The 23868-nt window shown below is 51.5% G+C and overlaps 4 protein-coding genes across 4 annotated transcripts; 1 reads left to right on the forward strand and 3 right to left on the reverse strand.

The window, feature by feature from the left end:
• B0T23DRAFT_105576 (uncharacterized protein) lies at positions 1-1605 on the reverse strand. The gene is made up of 5 exons (XM_062831768.1): positions 1306-1605; positions 788-1233; positions 547-727; positions 180-461; positions 1-124 (listed from the first exon to the last, which is right to left on the reverse strand). The coding sequence occupies exons 1-5, from the start codon at positions 1370-1372 to the stop codon at positions 105-107; spliced, it is 996 nt and encodes a 331-aa protein (XP_062693750.1). The 5' UTR covers positions 1373-1605; the 3' UTR covers positions 1-104.
• A 7685-nt stretch (positions 1606-9290) lies between these two features.
• B0T23DRAFT_376306 (uncharacterized protein) lies at positions 9291-10502 on the forward strand. The gene is made up of 4 exons (XM_062836948.1): positions 9291-9608; positions 9763-9920; positions 9951-10029; positions 10086-10502. Exons 1-4 carry the CDS (start codon positions 9603-9605, stop codon positions 10392-10394), a joined length of 552 nt encoding a protein of 183 aa, XP_062693751.1. The 5' UTR covers positions 9291-9602; the 3' UTR covers positions 10395-10502.
• Positions 10503-17348: 6846 nt separating this feature from the next.
• B0T23DRAFT_105772 (Phosphomethylpyrimidine kinase-domain-containing protein) lies at positions 17349-20710 on the reverse strand. The gene is made up of 10 exons (XM_062831770.1): positions 20149-20710; positions 19837-20018; positions 19693-19775; positions 19071-19485; positions 18815-18974; positions 18607-18757; positions 18434-18499; positions 18259-18367; positions 18158-18176; positions 17349-18047 (listed from the first exon to the last, which is right to left on the reverse strand). Exons 1-10 carry the CDS (start codon positions 20223-20225, stop codon positions 17669-17671), a joined length of 1641 nt encoding a protein of 546 aa, XP_062693752.1. The 5' UTR covers positions 20226-20710; the 3' UTR covers positions 17349-17668.
• Positions 20711-21196: 486 nt separating this feature from the next.
• B0T23DRAFT_427346 (uncharacterized protein) lies at positions 21197-23061 on the reverse strand (the record flags this gene model as incomplete). Its single annotated transcript, XM_062840050.1, has 6 exons — positions 21197-21217; positions 21277-22146; positions 22205-22366; positions 22417-22752; positions 22818-22967; positions 23047-23061. The coding sequence occupies 6 exons, from the start codon at positions 23059-23061 to the stop codon at positions 21197-21199; spliced, it is 1554 nt and encodes a 517-aa protein (XP_062693753.1).
• Between the last annotated feature and the right edge of the window lie 807 nt (positions 23062-23868).

Here is a 23868-nt window from a genome sequence, read left to right on the forward strand (position 1 = left end):
TAAAACCTCAACGCCTCCGGAGGACCAGTATCGATTCGTGTCGTTCACAAACACTCTCTCTTTCCGATGTGGGGACTCTTAGTCACCACGAGAAGAATACACTACTAAGCCTGCCCATTGGCATCTGGGTATGATTAGTACATGCTTTGTCGGGAAGAAAGTGACCTTTGATTACTTACGTTGAGCTGTGCTATAACCGTTGGGGTGATAGGGGGAACCAGAGCCGGGAGGGTAGTTCTGGTATGCCGGGCCGTTGTATTCTGGTAGGGGGTACTGCGACACTGGCGTGTTGGAACCAATTGGTGGAAGTTGGACGGCGCCTCTCGCGGCATAGGAGTTGTTGTCGGTACTCTGTGTTGATTGGGAGGTGGAAGCAGCGCGTGCTCGTTCCTCGGCCGCCTTGCGTTGCGCCTCCTCCTCCTTTTTGCGCGCCTTCCACTCCTTGCGAATCTCCTTGAACTCTAGAAAGCGAAACCCAACGTTAGCGAATAGCCCTTCGCGATCAAGGCGCAAAGGCCATGATAAAAGTAAAAATGCCATGCGAACCTTCAGGAGTCCGTTTCGTTCCATGCGACTGCATGGTGACGTGCGCATTCAGATGGTTGAGTGTACCATAAGCCTTCTCGCAGCCATTCCATCCACACTTGTACATGCGCTCGATTTCCTCGAAGCGCCGACGTGGTCGCTTGTGCTGCGTGGAACCGGGGATAGGAACAAACGAATAAACCTGCTTAACATGTTGATTAGACTCAATTGGTCATTAACATGAATCTCTTCAAGTTCGTACCTGATTCTGCCTAGTTTGAGCGGGAGCCGGGGAATGTGTAGGGGGGAAGACGGCATGGCCCTGCATGGGACCGTTTTGCTGATACGTCGCCCAGTCGGGACGGGGTTGGGCGTAGAGCCCTGCGCTGGGGCCGCTGTGCTGGTATGGGCTGGTGACGTCGGGAGGAGGAGGCGCGTAGGATGAATAGGCCGGATGAGGGTAGGCGTGTCCAGGACCCGACATGCTGTTGGACGAAGGGACGCCATTGCTGGGGTGGCTCTGGGAGGAGCGATATCCCATCATCGTGTCTGGGAAACTGGTACTTCCACGGTGACCCGAGTAGCCGTATTCAGAGGCGGGGGTTCCAGACGGGGCCGGGTAGGGTTGGCCGGGGGCAGGGGCGGCTGGGTAGACGGGAGGGCGTCCTTCCTGCTGTGTTGTGTAAGGCACGGGGCCAGGTGCTTGCTCTGTAACAGATGAAGCTTTAGTAAGACTGGGCGACTGTCGTGTTGCTAGGACTAGCCAAGGTAAGAACAAACCTGAGTGAGAGTACTCGGGGGGAGTACGGTCCGTGTTATTCGTCGTGCTGTTGGTATGGTGTGACATGTTGGGATAGACTTGGCTCGGGATGGAGGTTCCCACGTCTCAAACTTATAACAAACGCCGGACAGCTATAGCGCGAGACTAACGATACGGGGCAAGGACGGCTAAGAAGAGGCGGACAACTAGGCCGGACCACACCACCAAAGAGAAGCCGGACACTAGCAAGGGTCCTGTGGAATAAGCAGTCTGGGCCGAGTCGAAAAAAAGAGACGGCGGGCGATCTCTGAGATGCAGGTCGTGGGTATATCTCACTGGACCAAAGTGAGAGGCGGCGGATTGTTGCGTAACTGGAAAGGGTCGCAGACGTTGTCTGTCGGTTTGGCCTGACTATAACTAACGGAAGCCGTTCCTGACGCGATGTATGACGTGCGTCTAGACGGTGCAATGATGGGTCGAGATCAAGCCTCGGAGACTTTGTAGGCGATGGAGGAAGGAGAGAAACGGTCCTATAACTGAGGGCGCGACACCACTACAAGCCGACAAGTAGGGGTTTACACGTGCAGAACGGGCGCAAGTGGTTTTTATATCGGACCATGGGCCACCTCCTTCGCAGAGGAAAAGTCGAAGGGGTCACGGTTGATGCCGTATGGCAAAAGATGCCGTAGGGGTGGCCAGGATTCGTCCGTTCTCGCATCCACCCTTCACTCCCAGGACTCCCCAGACGTGAAGAACCTTGGGAACCTACCTGCCTTGGGACCCCGTCGAGAGACCCAGTGAAAGGCCCGGGTCCCCTGGTAGGTACCCTGGACCCTGGTCCGTGGTCACAATCGCCTTTTGGAGTGTAAAATACTGCAACTGCAGTGAAGAGCCTGCCTGCAGGACCCTTCGTCGAGCTGCTGTAGGTAAGGTACCCAAGTACTTCCTTGGAGTTAACTAGGTGGTGTCCACCCACTCTGCTGTAAGATACGTACTAGGTACTGGTAGTGTGTAATTCATAGGTACAGCCTCAAGAACGCAACGTTGGTCTACATGTACAGTAAGTAGCATGGTCTCGTCGATCTGCCTGCGCACACCTGGTCGGGTGGTGGTGGAGGTGGTGCAGTGCTGGCGCGCCCAACCTGAGCCGCCCAACGACCACAGGTTAAGAATTCCAATTGAGCGGTCGCGACTGATCGATTTGATCCAGATGCTTGAACCCATAATCAACACCAGAAAATATGACTGTATGAAAGCCGAGGTGCTGAATTGCTCCGATATCGACAGAAAAGAAGACAGAAACCAGCGATGACCATGTCTATCGCTGCTCGCAGTAAATGAGCTTCTCCACGCCGGTGCCGGCTGCGTTCTGACTCGTGCTCCAGCAATTGAAGTTGGACTGCAGTTCCGTCACAGGGGGGATTGAGTAAAACACTGTGCAGTGTTTGCTTTGTCTGACAGGTTATGGTAATCCGGTGCGGGGTGACGGTAATCCATTGTACCGTTTGGAGACCAAGACGTATTTTTGCTGCCCATATTTTCCTCCACTTTGTCGTTCCATGATGTCGTCCCAAGTCCCGATATTCTGGAGGCGCATGTATCCTTCACTCCGACGACAACGACTCTTAGAGCGACTGCCTCTGCTTATATATCTGGCACATTACATTGATATCACTGCTCCATTCTTCAGCAGTCACCATCATGTTTGCCGTCGACACTGAACAGGGTTTGGTGCCAAGCCAGTGAAAGTACCTTCAAGGCTGTTTTCAGCAAAGACCGCGAGGCGGGCAGGCGGGATGCGTAGTGTACTGGCGGGTGCCTTCCCTGCTTGCCGACCTTGCCCTAAAGGGGCGGAGATAATGTGGGCTACAACTTCCAAAGGAGACCAAAAGGTTAAAGTCCTCAAGCTGATCACGATTGCCCAACTCACCGCGGTTGATGAAGCAGTTCGACGACCATGAAGCGTTTGGTGAACATACCTACTGGCGCTAGAGAAGGCACGTAGGCGCTCTGCTTGATGCGCGCGGATCAGATTAATACAAGACCACATGCGGTCTTCTCAATCAGCATATGGCAAAATGGAAGCTTCAAATTGGAGCGGTAGATCGCGTTGCTCTCCGCTCTTACTCTGCGACACCATTATCGTCACTAGCAATCACGCTCGAACAAAACAACGCGGTCGTATATGGAGACAGACGTATACCTAGACCATCACCCCAACTACCGCTATTTCTTTGTTATCGTCGCGTAGAAGCAGCCCGCCGGCAAAATAACGAGGAATCCAGCGCGGGGGTTCTATTACCGTTCCGTTCGCAGAGGGGGTGAGGACAAGCGGAGTCACGGCGATGACCCCGGTCCAGGACCCCGACGATGTGCTGGTGTTGATAATGTGGATGATGCCCAATGGGCCGAGGCACTCCAGCAACAAGCGGCTAGCCCCCGCAGCAGATCGCTTCGAGGCCCGCCCGTATGGTCTGACTAGAGGTGAAACCAATAACATTGCTGCAGTTTGAAATCGAGGCAGACCGCAAACAAAACGAACAAGAGACAGGGCTCTGCCTCGAGACAAAGGAAACATTGATTGCCCGGCGTCGGAGCTAAGGCAGCGAGGAGCCTGAGACATCAGACAGCTCTGGAATCAATCTTTGGACGGCACAACATGGTCCAGAGTCGCCAGTGTCGCCCACACCAACTTTGTGCTGGCGACGATTCATGATTCAGGGCCTCAACGCTATGTTTGGTGTGCTTCCACACTACATACAATGGCTTCTTCACCTTTCTGCTTCTTCTTCCCTGGTGCCGCGTGGACGCTCGGCCCTGTCAACCCAACCACCAGCACAGCCCTGCGGACGACAAGTTTGGGGAATTCAATGTCCGCAGGAGGCATGGGAGCTGCTCATCACGCCCATACATACTGCCATGCACCAGTGTAGGAAGGGATGACCCAGGAGAAAAAAAGATGGGCTACAATGATCAGCGCCGAAGCGTGACACGCGCTTCTCACTCGTGCCGCTATTCTGCTCACACATACTCACTCTCCCCACCCATCACAATCCAATCGCCTCGAGCGGCGAGCCTTTTATTGCCCATTCAATACCGTGTAGCCGTCGGGTTGGGGGTGCCAGCCCCTTCCCCCCTCCCCCCCTTTATTTTTTTCCTCAACCTCTCGCTTTGCCCTAATTTGCTTGATACAATTTCATGCCAGTGCTAACCTCGCCTAAACAGGACTCTCTGTCAATCAACCTGAAGCCGCACGGATGGACAATAAGGCCCTCTTGCCCATGGCTTGAGCCTGCAAAGTTCGGGGGCCGCAGTGAGAATTTCCAGTCATTCATGTGGCAAATGGAAAGCTGGCAGTTCACGAGAGCACCCGCGAGCACCTTATGCTCGTGTAAAGGTGTCTCGTAAACCTCCGCGAGATTATCCAAAACAAATTCGTTATTGGAGGCATGCCAATGACTAGCGCCTGGCCCTATGATTTCCGGTGGTTAGCGTAGCGCCATTCAGGAGACAACGAAGCGGGACGGAGCTTTGAGATCGAGAGGATTTATCCCCACCGGACCGGTTCCCCGTCTGCTGTATGGAGACGGCGCCCGGCGCCGTAGCTTGATCAAAGCGGAGACTGCGTAAGTCACTCCAAACGACTCCGCACCACAGATCATGATGCCGGTCCGGAAGGATACCCGCCCTTGCCTTTGCTGACAGAGAAAGCGAGCACATTTGCGAGTTAGAGCGAGAGAGATACCTAAACATTGAAGTGCGTGCCGGACAACCGGATAATGATATAAGAGAAGGCCGGTGTAGATATGTCAAAGAACTGGTGTATACGATTGAAACTTCGACGAAGATATTAAATTGTGCGTCGCGCTTTTTTCTAGCACGTTTAAAACGTAACGCGAGGAATCGACAATGGTCAGACAAATGTTTCGGACAAGAAATCCCAAACTTTCAAGTCCCCGAAGGCTGTTAGCTCGAATTATTCTATGTACACTCAAAAGAACGTACGTTCAAACGCAGGCAACCTAAGCCAGCCGCATAACCAAAGGTCCACCACTTATAAGTACGAAATCCAGATTGCAGCCAACCGAAACGACCCGAATGACTGCACCATTGAACGTGGAGGATGTACCATTGGAGGTCAGATCGCAATTATGAAAGATAGGCGACCCGGGCTATTGGGACCGCACTATAGTCTGGTGTCTTTGCGTGATGAATGTATGGGGTTCTTGTGAGAAAATCCCGGATACACTACTTCTTTAAGGCTAGTTGACCGGTTTCCAAGCCCATGGAACTTGGGAAGGGCGTTGCGCCGCGGCCGTGCCGCTATGGAACTGGCCGAATGTTAAACCTTTTTCGCGCGCGCGCGTGTGTGTAACGTGAGATGGGGAGTGTCTCATTGCTCGCACTCTCATGACTATCTCTAGAGGTAGGTAGCCACCTAAAGATACCGAAGCTTGAGAATGAGCAAAGAACAAATTCAAACCGTGATGTGACAAAACCTTTCGGACACCAATCAGTGCAACCGGAATTGATATATGTATTCGTCCCCAGCATCAGAACAAGACACAGCGCACTCTTGAACCATGCTACGGAAGGCGGATTACCATTTTCATTAACTTATTCTCACTGCTCGTTAACGTAGTGGATTGTGCAACCTGCTTCTACCCATACCAACGTCAAAGGCCTTCGACGTCTGTCTGTCTCATAGCGGGGAGCGCCAACCGAACGAGTCTCGGCTGGAAGGTCGCATGGAAGGGTCCAGGGTTCAGGCGGGAGGGAAGAAATAGCGTCAGTTGCACAACTTTTCCCCCTTTTTCTAGCATTGTTACACGAAGATGGGATTGCCACGTGTAATACGTACCCTTTTGGTCTTTCGAGTCAAAGTCAGGGATATTTTGCCGCTTCCGGAGACGTCAATCCGCATGGCTATATTGCTGGCCGCCGACGACATCAACATTTGGCCCCGAGCGCGCCGGCGGCAGTCGCGGCCTCTGGCCTGATAAATCAAGCATTGTATCCGTTACCGCTGGCACAAAACCGTCCAGGAATACAAAACGCGTTGTCAAATCAATCCAAGGCAGCATCAAATGTCAAGAATGCATTCTTCTTTTCGTGCTTCCACTCCCTACTACAAGGGTTGTCTTGTCTATTGCCGTGGGAAATTCGTTAACCCGTAGCATTGTGTGTACAGCATCCTCTTTGCCAACAACTCCCGAGCTTTCGGCCCGCCTAGATGCACCCAGATATTCAGATACATATCAGTCCGTCCGCATTCATGCCGAGTTTGCGTGTCGCTTCCGTTCTTTAGTTTTGAGAGACACAAAATATCCTTTGAATTCTACACTAAACATGTCATGATCTTGAACTGATGCTCAGTTTCCTATCCGATGGATACCAATTTAGTTGGTGACCCAATATCATCGAGCGCGCCTGGGATTGACGTTGAAGTTCGAACTGTCGTTGATCAATAGTCAGGTCGGGTACCTCCACAGGGGGGGCCACTTTGTTTTGCTCCGATGTGGGACAGGCTCCCAATCCCGTCCAGCAATTGGAACACGCCCTTTTCCTTGGCAGTTGGTAATTCATCCGGAAAGACAGGCATCTTGCGAACATCCCTTGGCATGTTGCATTGCCTATCATTTTTGCCGTCACGGGGCTCACCTTTGGCATCCACAATCGACGGGCGTATCTATACATACAGTATGTCCGCTACAAACCAGGCAAGAATAATTGAAAACAGCGAATGTGACGAACATTTCTATTCACCGACAAGGCAGCTCACTTTTCAAATCTTTTTTTATTTTTTTCCCCCTCTTGATATCGCGAGGCCACTAACTGATTGGCAGTGCAAGGATCACCCGATTTGTGTATGTATCCGGTTCCCCTTACCGAACTGACGGTACCAACAAGAAACTGGGGGTGGCAGGCCGCTACCAGAGAAAAAGGACGTTTTAAGCTTTTGTGCCCTTTGTTTTACCTTTGTTTTTAGTCTGTGTTTTCTTCGGCACTAAACTAGTACGAACGTATGGCCGCTCACTGTTCCTGACTAGCGCGACACCAATTTCTCGGGGCCGCCCGTGCTGGGTCGGCTCGCTAAAAGGTAAGGTATGTAGTGGTAACTTACAAGGCGTATCAGGTACGTACCTGTCACCATGAGGTACACACCAGTGAGCTTGTGTATGCCCAATTGCCGGCGGCAAGCTGAAAGTTTTGTATTGTCTCGAAACACCAAAAGCCAACCTTCTTTGCCCAAACTCCAAAAAGCCAATCCGGAGTAGCGGTCATAAGTCGGCATTGTATTATTGCAGATGCCGGAAAGTCTTCCCTTCCTGACCATTTTGCATGATCATCATGGACAAACTGCCAGGGCCTTTTCCATTCCCATTCCAGGTTTGATGTGTTTTGCACTATCACTTGGATCGTGTACACTACTTTTCAGTGGCGTGTAGGCATGTTGAGCCACGCGCCAAAATAGGCATGTAGTGACACGATGCCCGCTAGTGCGTGGCTGCACTGGTGCCCGTCGATACATCAATACCTACCCCAGAATATTCCTTCCTTCCGTGTCGGAAAGTGGGCTAGCGAGAAAGCCAAACTACCTACCTACATGATGCTTTTGGCTGTCGCCTTCCACTTGTCACCGAGGCTGCCTGCAACGAACAGAAGAAAGCCGTCTGTCGGGAATGGCAAATGTCAGCCCATCCCAGTCCACCGTTCCGTAAAGTCAGCCATCAAGTGAAATTTGGGTGAATGTGTGGCTGCCGTGCTGCCGTCATGGCTTTGTTTGCGTTGCCACCGACAACAGCCCCCAAGCTCTCTGTCTCGAAACAGCAATTCTTGGCGACATTGAACATCATCCAATGTCTTCTTGGATGGCAGGTGGTGTGGAAAACAAAAGTCCGGACACGCTTATACCAAATCAGACCCAGCGAATGTTCGGACCTTTTTTTCACACCACCTGAGTGGATTTGATCGGTGCGCCAAGGCTCCAAGCAAGAGATGTGCTTGTCGCGACAAGAGAATGCATATCGCGGTCTACGCGGTGAGTTCTTTTGTAGTAAAAGCAACGCAACAATGAAAGAACATGGCTGGGGAGACGTTGAAACGTGGAAGCAAAAGCGAAGCGGTGTGGGCAGTTGAAGCAGGTACAACCCAACTGGTGAAGGACTTCAATGCTCAGCTGATGTCGGCGAGCGTTGAGATTTCGTCCCCTTTTGAAAGGAGGAGACATTTCAGCCCTCCAGTCAGCAGTGCATATCAAAAAAGATGACCGAATTCCAATGGTCAGTCAACTCTCTCCGTGTGCTCTGAAAGCATCAGCTCAGAATGTTACAAGTTGTTTTTTCCGCTAGACTTCCGTAAGGAAACCCGACAACCAGCACCTTTCAGATATGTTCATTGGGTAATTTACGGCCTCGAACCACTCCGTTTGGTCTTCTACCGACTGTAGAGACAATACTCATCATCGACCTGTTGTCGCAACACCAGTCTTGATCATGAACCTGGCTAGGGGACGCTAGGTTTGAAGGAGGTAAACGTGAGTAGAGGCGCTACGAGTAAAGTCTGACTGCTTTGATATGATTTTTTCTCACCAACCTCCTTGGCCTGGATGATGGTGGAGGATGATTTCTCTTGTGGGTGATAAGCGTGGAGGCGGCATGGGAGCATAATCAACTGCGACGAGGGTAACGCTGTGATGACAACGGTGGGGGGAAGAAAGGAGTTTACAATCCAATCAATCAGCCTGGACTAGCGCAGACAAAGCGGCCTTGCCCCCCTTTGGTCAAGTGTGAGCCGGGGATTGGTGAGCCATCGCATTGCTTGATAGGCCTTGCTTCTTCGGGTATGGTTTACTGTTTGTGCATCTCCCATGCTTCTGTTGGGTTGCTGCTAACCAAACTGCAAGAGGCTCTGTTGATAGCTTCAACTGAACCCACCGTAACACGTAGGTCGCTACATACTACGTACAACCGTACCTCTCCGCCTCATCCTGTTGGGGGCCGTTCAGCGCTCGCGCCGTTAGCACTAGGCTTTAGCCGCATTGTAAGGCCTACGGCTCGATGTTTCCTTTGAAACGCAGAGGATAGAACGCTGAAGCTGCGTGAAACCGCGCTGACGGTGACGTAGTTCAGTACAACCTCAGAGTAAAGCTGCAGCTACGCGAATGCACGTGATGGCAGCATTGTTAAACCCTTCTTTTTAGTTGTAGCTGACTCGCACGTCTCCTTCCGTCGAAACTTCCATCGGAAGGGTCTGACGAAGATACTTGGTATGCGGATGGTTTTCGCGACCCTCTACAATTTCTCCTATCCCCATCATGGCGGCATGTACGGGAAGACACAGCTGAAGGTGCAATCAATGAAGCAACAGCGAGTTGGCCTGATAGGGAGCGCCCGTCGCTCACCGGACTCCACCGTACCGCGATCTCGGCTTGGAACCCTACCGCCAAGATAAATAATGACCGTATTCGTATGAAGGTGATGCACCATGCCAGTGGGCATTTGCATTTGCATTGCCATCCAGATTGTGTAGCCCCTGGAAACTGTTCGGCCAGTGCCCTGTCACTGCCTATGTCCCGGAGAGAATCTCGAAGCCAGGTCGCTCTTGACATGTTGTTGCTTGAATGCTTCGTTTTGTGTGTGACAAGTTTTTTCTGTTCGTGCAGGTTGCCATCGACGCCATCCATCGAATGTCATTGTTGGCTGACAAGGATGGCAGGTCGGCTACCGGCTCTGGCTTCTGCTGTGTGTTGGTTGGCCCAAAGCGAAGGATTTTTTTTTTTTTTTTTCTTTCGGGCAAGTGGGCAAAGAAGGGTTGGCGGCCATATTTCCGCGGTGAAGGCACCCAATCCTATTTGACGGAGGCAACACAGCATATGGCCTCGAGTGGTCGAGTGGCATGGCCGGATTGCAAGGGATTGACGGCGGCCAGCGAGGGCCAGCGAACGATGGTCGGTTACGTAGCAGGGGTTCGCGCAAATCTGGAGACGGGACCCATGGAAGGCCAAGGGGGGCGGGAAGTCGTTGTCAGTCGCTCGCTGGTGATCACGGTGTGCAGCGTTCACGGTGCCGCGCCGGTGCAGCTCGGTGCAGTATGGTGCAGTGAGTGAGTGAGTGAGTGAAGTGAGTGAGTGACAGACTGACTGACAGATGGGCCACGCCTCTGTCTCTTTGTGAACTCGTTGCGGTCTGTTTTCTCCCGTCCCCGCCAAACGTCGTCAAACGCCGTCGACGTCGAACGTCGTTGAAGTGTTATCGGCGACGAAGGCGGAGACGTGAAGTCAGCAGCGTAGCAACGATGCCACCTTGAGATGCCATACTGGGAAGTCTTTTGCTTGACGCTGCCTTCCTTCCATTTTGATCTGGCATGATCTGGTGAAGATGTCCTTTGCTGGTCAATAGCTCCATGTAACGAGGTAACAGGTTACCTGGTATCTTACAGATACGGAAGCTCGAGGGTCGAACGGTGCAGTCATGGGTAAATTACAAAAAGCACTGTGTGCTCACTTGGCCCATCGCTGTGTAAGTTACGACGGGCGCAAAGGTGCAGCTCTGCACACTGTGCGGTACAGCACCGCGTGGATCCGTCAAGTCATTAGTCTCCGGGCTTGCAGCTTGGGTTACTTGGGCTACTTGGGAATTAGTTGGCCGTGCATTTATACCAGGACCAGGCACCTAATTTCAACCTCAGACGATGTATGAATTGCGGTTTTCTGGCCGACGGCATCATCATCCACGTCCTTTCCTTATCTCTGCTGGCCATCACTGGCAGGTGGTCCCCTTCACCGCTGGCGTGACTCGGGGGTTACCTTGCGGCTCGATTTCCCATTGCAGGTGGGTGAGTGAACGCTTCTTTCTCCTCACCAGAACACCACTGCCGATTTTGCCATGAGCGTCCAGGCGGGGGATCGCCCCGTCGGCTGCTCCTCCTTGTTGGGACGAAGGGTTAGTTAGGTAGATTCCCAAGGCTGTTTAACATTCATACTACACCCTACTGACTATGAGTGTCGTGTACCAGGAATTCTTTGGGCCACGTTGACACTATGTAGTGCTAAAAGGTTGGTAGTTAACGCCAAAGTGCCAGCCGCGATCCTTCCGCGTGAACATGTATGTCCCTGAGCTCCGACGTTCAGCTACCTCTTCGTCTTCCATTCCGCGATTGAGTGCTTCTTCAATTGGCCAGCTTCCGATTCGCATTGACCTGTCTCTGACAGAGGATAAAGCTGGATGGCCTCTAGAACGGCGGGAGAAGCCCTCGCATATCTATGTGTACCACTCGTGATTTGACCAAGTCTACACTAGACTTGGGTTCTGAGATCTCAGATCAGCTCACATTGTGGCTCCTCTGGTAGCCAAGTTGCAAGTGCGTGCTCAGCCGTGTCATCACAGAAATTCAGAACAGTCAGAGCGAAAGTGATGGATTTTGGGCGAGGTCAGGATGCATTTGGATGTGATCTGCTGATCAAGGGTTCCCCCATCGACGATGTACACGTTAGCTAACAAGATCCATGAGGCCATGATAGCGGCACCATACCGATGCCGAGACTTCTACACTAGCTACGTGGGCGAGATATGCCGTGGCTCTCACCATGACCCTTTCAAGCCAAGTCTCCCACATTCCGCCGAGTCTCATGGATCGCCTCTTGTTGCGCCTTTCCCCACCCCCACACGCTAACCAGTCAAGCCAGAGCCATTGTCGGGAGCTCCACAAGACGTTCCTCTCGCTGGACTCGAGATTTCTTCCTGGTCCCCAATTCGGACCCTTTCTCGTGGGTTTTGATTACGCACCAAAACATCTTCGCTCTGCCTTCTCCTTCCTAAACCATGTACATACTCACTGCCCGCACAGTACCAATTCAGCCTGATTCACCCTATCATAACTATCTGTGTCATTTCCCCTATCCTATTTTTCTCGACGCTGACTTGTCCGTTGCAGGCTAGCGGTGTGAACTGGTGGTCGACAAATGTTTGTAAATACAAACCTGAGATCGCAATGTCCGGGACATACATACATACGACGACAATTAAAGCCTACCGGAGATCGAGGTCCACTGAGAGTCGTCTTGCTACTGTCGGGTGGTGAACGGTGAGATCCAAAGGTGTGAAGCCATTCCTGGTTGATGGCAGGGCTTAGTCGGCTCCTGATCGTCCCCTAGGGCCCCTAACTCTGCGCAGTTAACGCAGTAGCATTAAGAATCTGTAGGGTCTTCTTATCCCCAGAGCCGCGTCGTGCCAGCAGAGTGGTTGCACTAAGGATAGCGTAGCATAGCGTTGAGCTTGAGGCTGTCGACCAAGGACCTTCTCGCTCCTTAGCCCAAAGAATTGCCGACGCTGCCTGCCTGCAGTTCTCTCTTTCCACCCAGGCGCGCCAGGCAAAAGGGCCTTGCATGTTTCATCCTCTCCGCTGAGTTGTTTACACAGTTCACACTTGTTGGCCTGTCCCCACCGTTGGGAAATTACCCAAATGGCGAGCTCGTAACGCTGGTACGTACCGTACGCATGTATTTTTCTGATACAACTGCTCACATTGTAGTGTACATGGTGCGTTCGAGGCAGGTAACTTGTGTCGACTGCATGATCGCTCCGCAACACTAGACCTCGTTGGACATCGCATGCATGTGGCATGCCCAAAGATCAAGGACGGCGCTTGCACCACAATCGGTCAAGACTGTCCGGGCCACTGATGCAAGCACCGCGAGACGACATCCTGTTCAGGCATTTAGTGTACGAACCAATACTACGGCGCCTGCTTTTACCGCATCTGTCGACAAGGAAAAAAAAAAAAAAAAAAAAAAAAAAAAAAAAAAAAAAAAAAGGCCTTTTACAGAAAAGGAGTGTCCATCAACGCGGATCCATAACGGCCTTTCTTGAGCACCCGAAACAATGATGCTGTTAGTCACGGAGATCAAATTTGGCAAGTGGACTCCAACTCCCTTTCTCACCTCGCGCAAGACCGCAGTAGAAACATAGCGGACGGGGATGGCCTTGATTGTGTGGACGTGTTCGTTTTACAGAAAGAGTCGAACCGAGAGCCTAGTTCAACGGATAGGCTCTCTTTAGCCTGCCTCCGCTTTGAAGCTCCATACGCTAAGCTTCCGAGCCCGCAAGTGTGTGCGGGCTTGGGAAAGAGGCTGAGAGGAGAACAGAGGGGAGGGGACTATGTGGAGCCCCAAGGAAGATATCGCTAGCAAAGACGGGGGTCACAAATGGTGTGCACATAAGAAGCAGGGACTTTCCCTGTTTATTATGTTTGGTCGACTCTTTTGCTCCCTGGACCAACTCCGCTGAAACTCCGTTCACTGCGGATGCCGAGACACACAATGGGTTCCCGGGGCCTCTCCTCCTCACCTTGAAGATGGTCAGCCGCTGACGGGTAGACGGTAGCGATAGGCCGAGTTCTTTAGGTCAGTGCCCGCTCAACACTCACAAAAAAAAATCTCCACTGGGGGGGTCGTTACGGCGGCACTTCCTAGTCTCCGCCAAGATTGCGTGCTGGACACAGACACAAGCCCTTTCATTACTCGATGGATATGGTTGAGGGTCATTTGGGCCCGTTGACGGGAGATGCCGCGTCCTGGTTCTCGTATCGCCGGGCCGATGACCACCGAGATCGTCATGGCCGCCGAGATTTGTGTTGTGAAATCGGACCGTAGAGATGGGACGGGATAGCGTCCGACTACACTACGAACGACTAGCAACGCATTAGGGAGTGAGAAAAGGGGTCCTTGCTCCTTTTTCTCAACCTTCAGGGCCTCTTGTCTTACATTGTACATCACTGGCGGCTTTTCTGTCTCACGCTTGGCTCTTGGGCAGCAAGACGCGGTCACGGTCAAACGCGATCATGTGTGGGCTTTTCGAGGCTGATCGCACGCAGGGTATAAGAGAGGGGGGGGGGGGAGGCTGGTCTAGGCTGGACTGCTGCTTGACAGCTAGGTATATCGATAGCCGCTGCCTGCTGCTATGTACATACAGTACTAGAGACTGCATGGTACACCTTTGGGTCACTCAGTGGAATGGGATTCGGCGATGATACCTCATGGATAACATCTTTTCCGCCCCCGGGGGCCGGGGACAGGGACCGGGGCCCGCCTTAAACCCGCGATGGGCGGTTTTATTCTGTCCACACAGAGGACCTGGTTGTACCGCTGGATGCCGCGCCTCGTTGTAATCAGATCCCCTTGGTATGTAACCAACCCCCTCTATATGTCCTTTGGGTGTAGTGTACTATCGAAACGCATGGATACAGGCTATCATGTACAACACAGCAGCACAGTATCACCCTAGCAAGTGCTTTCTAGCCTCTTGTCGCAGGTTGTCTCATCGCTAGTACTCCCACTCTCGCGTGGTCTCGTGGTCCTCGTGATGGGAACAAGCATAAGCCGTAATCCGACGGCTTGAAGTCATCGGCTGTGGTGGGTGATTACTAACCGATACCGGCGCTAGGCCGATGTACGGGGAAGAGGAAACGGAGTGAAAGCCTGTGATTGCGGTTGTCAACACCAACCGCAATCATCGTTGATAGCGAAAGCCGCTTTCATTTCTCGTTGGAGAAGACTTGAATGGAAACAGGCTTGGCAGTTCTTTTTCAGTTCATAACCGGATGATGGAGTGTGGAGGCTGAAGTTGAAAAAGTCGCGAGATGGCTATTGCAGCTCTGCGGAGGAAGGAACTGGAATATACGGAGGGAAAACTACCTCTAGTACATGGCAGCAACGTTACGACGGTGGCATCGTTGCTTCTTGTACCTTCCTCCATATATCGCACGCATCGGTCTAGTGTAGTTTCCCCGTTACAGGTGAGGCTCTGTCCATGAACTAGAGGTACATGTCTGGCGCCAGCTACAACCTCAAATTCCAACTGTCCTGTCGCAATTGCCGACGGCCTCGGAATACAAACCGTGAAGCTGGTGAATGGTACTACTATGTTTTAGTGGACTGTGCTGAGGGGATCCCCGTCGGACACATATACTATGTACACACAGACATACGTGTCAAAACAGTGGCTGGAACAGCGAGCGGTCAGCAGACCAAGCAGACAGGTCAGACTACAGACCGCTCGCTGAACACCAACAGGCCAACTCAGCTCACCTTCTTCGACCTGGCTACTGACGTGGAATCACGCAGGATAGAACAACCGAACGGCGACCTCAAGTGAAATATCGAAATACTTGGGAACAGGGAGGAGGCACGTTTCAGGAGGATGAGGATGAGTCTCCGGAGGGCGCCAGCGATGCAATGTCCATTTGTCACAATTGCACTTTCGAGCGAGGTCGTGCAATTGGTGATCAATCGGATGAGAATCGCAACTCTTCCGTATGGAAGGTCCGCACCCATCGGTGAGTCCGCCGGCGGTCAGTAAAACACCCCAACCGCGGAGATGCGAGTCGAAATCCATATAGGTACCTCTATCTATCGGTGTTCGACTTGGATTGTCAGCTCGTTTCTGCATGGTAAGTGGAAGTTTCTTTTGGATACACAGTACAATCATCTTCAGTTTTATTTGCTGTAAGTACTCACTATAGACTCAGTTGCCGGTACTGAGGTGGTGAGTGAAAAGTGCATGAGTCAGAGCACCCGGTCTGAGGATCCTTGCTGGTAAGCTCAAGTCGGTCTTGAAGCTGGCTGGAGTTTGATGACGGAGTTGTCTCCGACGTGCCATGCTATCAAGAAGCCGTCCGTGATGTGGACTGACTCGTCATGGATGAGATCGGCTTGTCGGTAGATTTCCAGCGAGTTCGCATGGGAAGGCATTCAAGAGTGTCCCAAGCTGCTTAGCATACTTACCTATCCACAAGCACATCTTGTCACAACTTCAGCCAGCAAAGATGCTGTTTGATATGGCAGACCTGTGTGAGTTGAGATCATGTTGAAAAACGACCAAGTGATTGCGATCAGTAGGTATTTTCCTCTCGCGCAACTGAACGTTGTTGTTGTTGTTGTATAGTGTATCGCTCTGTCGTTTCCAGTTATTCACTAGATCTCAGTACCTTATATAGTCATGGTGTAGCAATGTGGCCACGATTCTTCTACTCAATCGAGTCTTGAAGTTGGCAACCCATTGCAATTGCCATGACATTACCTTCACTTTACGAATCAATGAACTTTGTAGTCCCAACCGCAGTGCAGTGCCACATATATCAAAACATTGCAGTTGATGAAGTTAAAGTGCAGGCCATAGGCGTCGGTCAGTACGGAACTAAGCTTGTAGACTTAAAGGCCATTGTACTACCTAGACTTAATTATCTGCTCACTTGTCAGTGCATTGGTGATTTTCTACGGTCCGTTGAATACCGTAGTCTATCTGTCCCTCGCTCATACCTACGGTAAGTACCTCTACTTACCGTAACGGAGTTGTGCCTTCAGTTAGCGCCGCAATGCTCAATAAATCGACCGCTGGTCTTTGGTCGTCACTGCCACTCGTTTGTTCAAGTTGCGATGAACTACTACAGTTCCGTCCGCCTTTACATCGCGGCACTCAAGCAGTCCTTCCCACTCACACGAGTCGCACCTTCCTCTGTCAGAGTCACTGCTCACCCTGAGCCTCAGCACGAGAGCATCGTCACTTCCGTCCCTTACGGACGCCCCCCTCCCCCCTAGTTCCTTCTACTTGGTGAGAAGTGGAAGGAAAACACCTAACTCAGCGAATCAGGAGAGGGCTTTCCTCCAGAAGCTTGTTAGAGGGGGTAGTAGAGCGATCGATTTTGCCAGTGTTGAGGTTCGACACTTAACTAACAAAGGTACCTAAGTTCGTCGATATCGCTGGCTCGTTTACGACTTACTCGGTTCGTCGTGGGTGTTCCGTGTACAATGGCGATTTGTTGGCGAGTGACGGTGATGTCAATATTTGCCTGGGACGGGGCGGTGGTTGGTGAGGGAGGAACACTTTGTGTGCAGCACAGTGCTGTTAGACTAGATCAACCCGATCAATGAGGTGATTTATGCCTCAGCGTTAGAACCCACGGCCAATGGGAGAGTGAGAGTAGAGGTAGTGAAAAGAATCGAAGTGCGTGCAGTCAACTTGAAGTGCCATCGACGGGAGCGAGACAACTGAGCAACTCAAGTACACTAGCCGACCAGTGTAGCCTGCAGTATTCAAAATAGGAACCCAGTTTCACACTTGTTCGCTACTCGCTCATAGAAGAACCGAAGATTCAGTTGAACAAACAAAAGTTCAGAGAGCTAGCGGAATGAAGCGCGACGCAGAAAGAAATCCGATGCTCAGTCAAAGATAACCGACCCCAGAAAATAGATGCTGCTGTGTCCAACGCTGTCTGCCATATCATGTGCCTTCGTCCATCAAGCCCTCTCTTACTCTCGGCCAACGGTCATTGGGACCCACCCTCCTCCGCCTTGTACGGAAACATCTCCCAGAATCCAATCTCCATCTAAATCGCCAGATCAAACCACTTTGTTAGCTCTGCTCTCCTTCTGTGCTCCATATTTCGTCCAGTCGTTTGAAGCAACAAGTAGTTGTCACTCACCTTGGTAGCATGGACAAAAACGCGCACCAACTCCTCAATCCTCCCGGAGCTCTGCAGCACGGCATGCCGTTCCAAGAGTTCACGGCCCGCTTTGACGGCGGTGGTATAGTCATCCGCGACGTAGTTGGTAATCCAGGTCCAGTAGAGGTTGTCAGTTTCGTTGGCCTTGGAGTTGGGGGAGGCGTGTAGGTGTTTGGCGATGGCGCCGTAGCCGAGGAGACATGGGGCCAGAGCCATCTGGAGAGCGAACCAATCTTCGGATTGGCCTATGTCTAGGACGTATCTGTAGGGTTGGGTGGTCAGGTGTTTAGTGGGTTTGTGGCTTGAGAAGGGACAAAGAAAGCGGGAAAAAGGGTTGGAAGGCCTAGTAGGGTAGAGTGTAAGAGGAATTACCTTGTATATGCCGTGCAGGCTGTTAAAGACGTGGATGTTAGCTGATCCCGCTCTTGAGATAATTGATACATGGATTCCAGAGAGCAAACGGATAGTTTTACCTTGATGTTCCTCGGTCTTCTCCATTTGCTCTTTGGAGATGCCGAAACCAGCACAGTATTGGACATGGAGATTCATCTCCCTGAAGCAGTTCGCAACAATAGCGGCCGACTTTGCCATCCCTTTTTGTTAGCCTGACCCTTATGCGAAGCATTGAACTCATGATGGTAAACGTACACCAGCAACGTCCTCGATGTTCTTGGCCTTGTACGAAGCCAATGCGTTTGCACGGGCGTAATGAATCTGTACCAGGTAACGGGTCAGTACTGTGGAGTTTAAAAAAATGTATACTTGGGGAGATAAATGCCAATATGGCAAAATCCGGTACTGCGAAACCAGCCAGGACATACGAGATAGACATAATCCTGCATCAAATATCCCTTGAATGACTCTCTCGGCAGAGTCCCATCACCCATGGCCATGACAAACGGGTGATGGATGTAGCGGTCCCACACTGGGGCCACGTCGGGTCGTTCAAGAAGATAATCGAGGAAGTGACCGCTGATGAAGCATTAGCAGCAAGATGCGGGTGAATCACTTAGGGAAGGGAAAGCTCACGAAGAGAATGGAAGTGCCTTGACGGAGTGAAAATGATTGAGGGGCCCGTTCCCCTGGCCTAACCCAGGCGCCGTCCTGATTGCGGCATCGACATATCTAATTCCGGCCTTGACAGCCGGAACCATGTCCATCCCCTTGGCGAGGTTCGAGGCAATAGCGGCTGATAATAATGATTAGTCATTCAGGTCATCGCTACAAAGTCCACGAACTCGCAGGTTCTTTGATGGGGGCGGGCGTAAAAGAGACTCAAACTCACAAGCTAAGGAGCAACCAGTACCATGGGTATTCCTAGACCTCTGGTACGGCATCTCGATCCTGACCATCTCGCCCTCTGTGTCTCTTTTTGTCTCCCCTGAAGCAGGTCCCACGAGGACATTGACGACGATTTCCATCTCATCTTCCGTCTTTGCCTCAGTGCCATCCCTGCGGAAGGGACTATGACCGCCCTTGACGAGCACCCACTTTGACCCAAGCTTCTGCACCTTGATGGCAATATCCTCAAGATCGGCAACAGACTGAACCGGGCGCTGGTCGTGGCCGGTTTCGAGTAGGAGTTTGTTCGCTTCCGGGACGTTAGGCGTCAGGATGGTGGCTATGGGGAGGAGTTTCTCGCAGAGAGCACGGGAGGCCGAATGAGGGAGGAGTTCAACGCCTGTTGTCGCGATCATTACCTACGAGAATGTATAAGTATATGTTTAGAAGTGCTGTGGTAAATGGTAGGCGATGGGATGTCACAAGATAACTCTTAGCATGGTGGTGGGTGGGGAACTCAGTAGAGGATGGTGCACTGTGGCACTGGGGAGACAGAAAGGGGTAAGGCATTGTAAACAAACAAACAAACAAACAAACAAACAAAGAAGCTAAAATCAAAAACCTACCGGGTCAATAACCAGTGTTTTGAGCTTGTGGTCCTGAAGAGCCTGGGCAACAGCCTCGATAGTGCCGGCCGAAGCAAGCATGCCTAGTTCCAGTAAAGTCATTAGTGCTCATTTACGACTTTTCTTAAAAGGAGACGAGCTCACCAGTCTTGACAACGTCAACACCGACATCACCCACCACAGCATCAATCTGCTTCCTTAGGAAGTCCACCGGAACCTCGTGAATGCCGTACACTCCCTGGGTATTCTGGGCCGTCAATGCGGTGGTAGCTGTCATAGCATAGCATCCATGAGCGGCAATGACTTTTTGGTCTGCTTCGAGACCTCTGTTTTACGTCAGATCGCTGTTCCAAGTCCGAGGAAATAAGGGCAACGAGAATATGGATATCGGAGAAAACATGGGCGTAGATCTGATGATACTGGAAACCAAGAAAATAAAAAAAAAAAGGTACTAACGCCCCGCCCGAACTGTCCGACCCTGCTATTACCAATACTCTGGGTAGTGTCCTACCACTGTCGTTGGAGGCACTCATGTTGAGGAAGCCGATTGATCCCTGATGGGCTTAGGATATCTAGGTGATAGGGAGGATAGAGATATGTATCAAACCAAGAAGAACGGAACAGGGTGAGGCAATAACAAGAGTGAAGAGGGCAGGCTGGAAGTGGTTACCTAGTTACTAGGGAAGTGGAATAGATGACGAGTGGCGTTATGGGAGGCGTGCCTGCCAGTAAGGTTCTCTCGTCAAGGGCAGGTATCATGCCATCGATAACCGAACGCAACTAACTGCTAGAGCACAAAAGTCTCTCAAAAGTGAAGCTCTGTCATTCCAAGCTTCCAAGGAGTGGGGTGTTACAGTGGGGTTCCTTGTTACACTAACATTTCCTTCTGAAACTCGTCAGTCCGTCATGACTCCTCCATCCTTCACCCGCTTCAACATTGAGAACGGTATTATGACAAAGTGAATTGTGCTCGCGAATATCCAACTTTGTTTTCTTTGAAAATTATCATTTTTGTACACCTTGCTTGACCCGACTCCAAAAACCTTCACGTCTCAAATTCAAAAAGGGGGGGGAAAAAAGAGGTATAAAACATGGTAAGGGGGTGATGTCGATATGGGATGTCAGCAGGAGGATTTTAAGAAAGAGAGACAAGTGAATGTTTTCAAGGCTACAACATATTAGGATCTTTTTGTTCCTTGGTGCCCGACACCTCCACCTTATATATCCAAATATGCCATGCAAAAGTAGAAACAAAATAGTCTGATATGCAAAAGGGGTATTGCGATACAAAGCATAGAGGGCACAGCCTCTCATGCCAAAAGTACAGGTCTGTCGACAGGGCCCATACGAGATACTCGAATGAGGACTTGAACTCGAAAGTAAATCCCGAAGAACAGAACAAGAAAAGAAGAGGACAACATCGTTAAGTTCATGCATCAATCCGTCGTTATCGGTCTGAGGGTATAATTGGTGAGCGTAGCAAAACCGATATGGCGAATTGGTTCTATATCTCCTGGACCCAGACCTATTGATGTTGTTAGTATGAACAATGCAGCAAAACAATTACCAAGCGGCAAAACTTACCTCCATCTTCCCGGTCTCCAACCTTTGTTTCCTTGCATTTTGCTTGACTGTCTGAATGAGCATGTCAAGATCGTCTTGGTCGCCCACCGTGATCATATCACCATCTGGCGAGTCGTCATCCTTGATTTTGATCTTGATGCGGCGGCGAATCCCAAACTTGCTCCTGATCTTCTCCTCAAAGTCGGGGAACTCAATGGCAGTTCCGACCATGATGTAGCGAACATCACCAGCATGCACCTTGACACGGATGCTGCGAAGTTCAGGCCGCCTAGAAGAACCGCGTCCTCCGGAGCTTCGAACCGTGCTGAGACTGGGCCTACGACCAGATACCATCTCAAATTCAGCCTCATCGAAGGAAACGTCGTAGTCGCTCTCATCGTCTTCTTCCTGGATGTATCGCGGGGCGCTTCGGTTGCTCCTCTGTCCGCGGCTGTTTCGGTTGGGGCCGGGGCCGCCGTACATATCGTATAATTCGCTCGGGTAACTGTCCTCCTCCTCCTGTTGAGACCGTCTCATTCTTGGCGGCGGGAGCTGTTCGCGTTGGGAGAAACCTCGGGATGGGGTGGCCGATGCTGCGCGAGAAGGCCGCCTAGAGGGCTCTTCTGGCGACGTCTTTTCGTAGCGATCACTCGGTCGGACTTTATCGAGGTTAAGCCTAGCCGGCATGGGTTTGGGTCCGTTTCGGACAGAAGCACCGCGGCTCATCTGCGACTTTTCATTCTCGGGGGGCGGTGTCGGCGGGAACATGCTTCGGTTGGTCGGGGGCTCCGACTGTTGCCTTCTGCTCTGTAGCCCAGGCTTGACGAGGTTGGTAGCGGCGAAAGACAGAGACTCGACTGGCCTATCATCCTTCACCTCAAGTTTCCCGGCCTGGTTTCCTAATGTCAGCAACTGCGAAAGAGGAGAAGGGCAACATAGAAAGACTAACATTCTTGATTTCAGCACCAGCAAAACCAGTGAATGCATTGTTCGCATCTGATGTTGCCACTAGGCGGGCTTTGCCAAGATAGTCTTTGGTCTTTAGGTTTCGCACTTTCGCTTCGTTTGGTCGGTAGACGACGCCCACTGGGATAGAGAAAACGGTGTAGCCCTAAGCACTCGTCAGCAATAGTACAGTTTGGAGATCCGCGATGCGCTTACCTCTGCGTTCTCCTTGATCGCTTCATCGATCACATTATGGTCCTCAACCACCTTCTCCTTGGCCGCATACGACAAATCCTGCATACCAGCTTCGATTTGTTGAAGGTAGATGTAGCAAAGACCACGGTTGAAGAGGACTTCACATGAGTAAAGTTTGAAGAGAAGGCCCAGCTGCGCATAGTCGATGACTTGGTTGCCTCGAAGATATAGAAGTGTGTCGTTGAAATTGGCCAATGCTTCCTCGAAGTCGCCAAGCAAGAAGTTGGAAACACCCTGTTGAAAGTATGCGACAGCTAGGTACTGATCGAGCCGGATCGCTCGTTGATAGCACTCGACCTGATTGAATAGTATCAGTAAGCTTAGGTCCGTGTGACCAAAAAAGAGTATGTTCCGCGACTTACAGCTTGCTCGTGTTGACCCAGTGTCGCATGAATAACGCCCATATTGAAGAGGATCTTGGAGGTGTCGGCAATCTTTTCGAACTCCTGCAACGCAGCATCGAACTCGCTATTGTCATACTGCGCCAGGGCAGAGACCCAGGTCTCTATTTCCTGCAGCCATCATGGTATGTGAGCTTTGTGAACCAGATTGGATAAAAGGAGGCGATATGAGACGAAAAGGTGTACTGACCTGTTTTAGCGACATGTTGAGGTGTTGATTAAAGGTGCGTATAATCGGGTTAATGCCGGGCTCAAAGAGCAGCGGGAGATGCGAACACAGACAAATAAACACTTGGAAGCCCTTCTGGAAAACAAGTCGCGAGAATCTTGAAGTAACTTTTGGCCCACGCGGACCCGAAGCAATGGAGAAATGGGAGGTGGTGTATCGGGACGACTCGAGATTAACAGCGAAACATGCAGAGGGGTTGAGCGTGCGTGGCCAGGCCTGTTGTCTTGTATAAGTGGGCGGCAGATTGGACAGTCCACTGTCCGCGACCTGGGGCACCAGTAGCGAGTGGGAGCAGGGTGGCAGCAGGGGTACTTGCTCTTGGCTGGTCGAGTCAGCGGCAGGATGGCACCGCTTCGACCGCTTCCCACACTTGTAATTTTTTTTTCTCTTTTTTTGCACCGCCAGCAGCACTCTTCACGGGTCTGGCTGTGCTTGGTTTGCAGGTGCTGAGCCTGGCTGGTCTTGTTGGGCCGGTCGGCCTGGGCAGAAACAGCGAGATCTCCGCGCCTTGTTCGTGGGCCCAAAAGCTCCTCCTGCAACTTCTCAGTGGAGTCGGGTCCGTGGGAACTGGGTCGTAGAGGTAGGAGGCTGTGGGACTGGACGATGGCCGTTATTAAAATGCTAACCACCGACCTGATGTTGCTGATTTAGCGGCAGCTTGGCATGTGACGGCCTGTGATCTGACTTTGGAGGTTTTCGCACAATGGTATTGTCCGTCTTTGGTCTTTGTTATTGGACCCCACGACGCAGGTCCAGGTGACGATGTTCAGGTACCAGCGGGTA

Source organism: Neurospora hispaniola (genome assembly GCF_033458365.1).
Source record: "Neurospora hispaniola strain FGSC 10403 chromosome Unknown B0T23scaffold_3, whole genome shotgun sequence".
NCBI lineage: Eukaryota > Fungi > Ascomycota > Sordariomycetes > Sordariales > Sordariaceae > Neurospora > Neurospora hispaniola.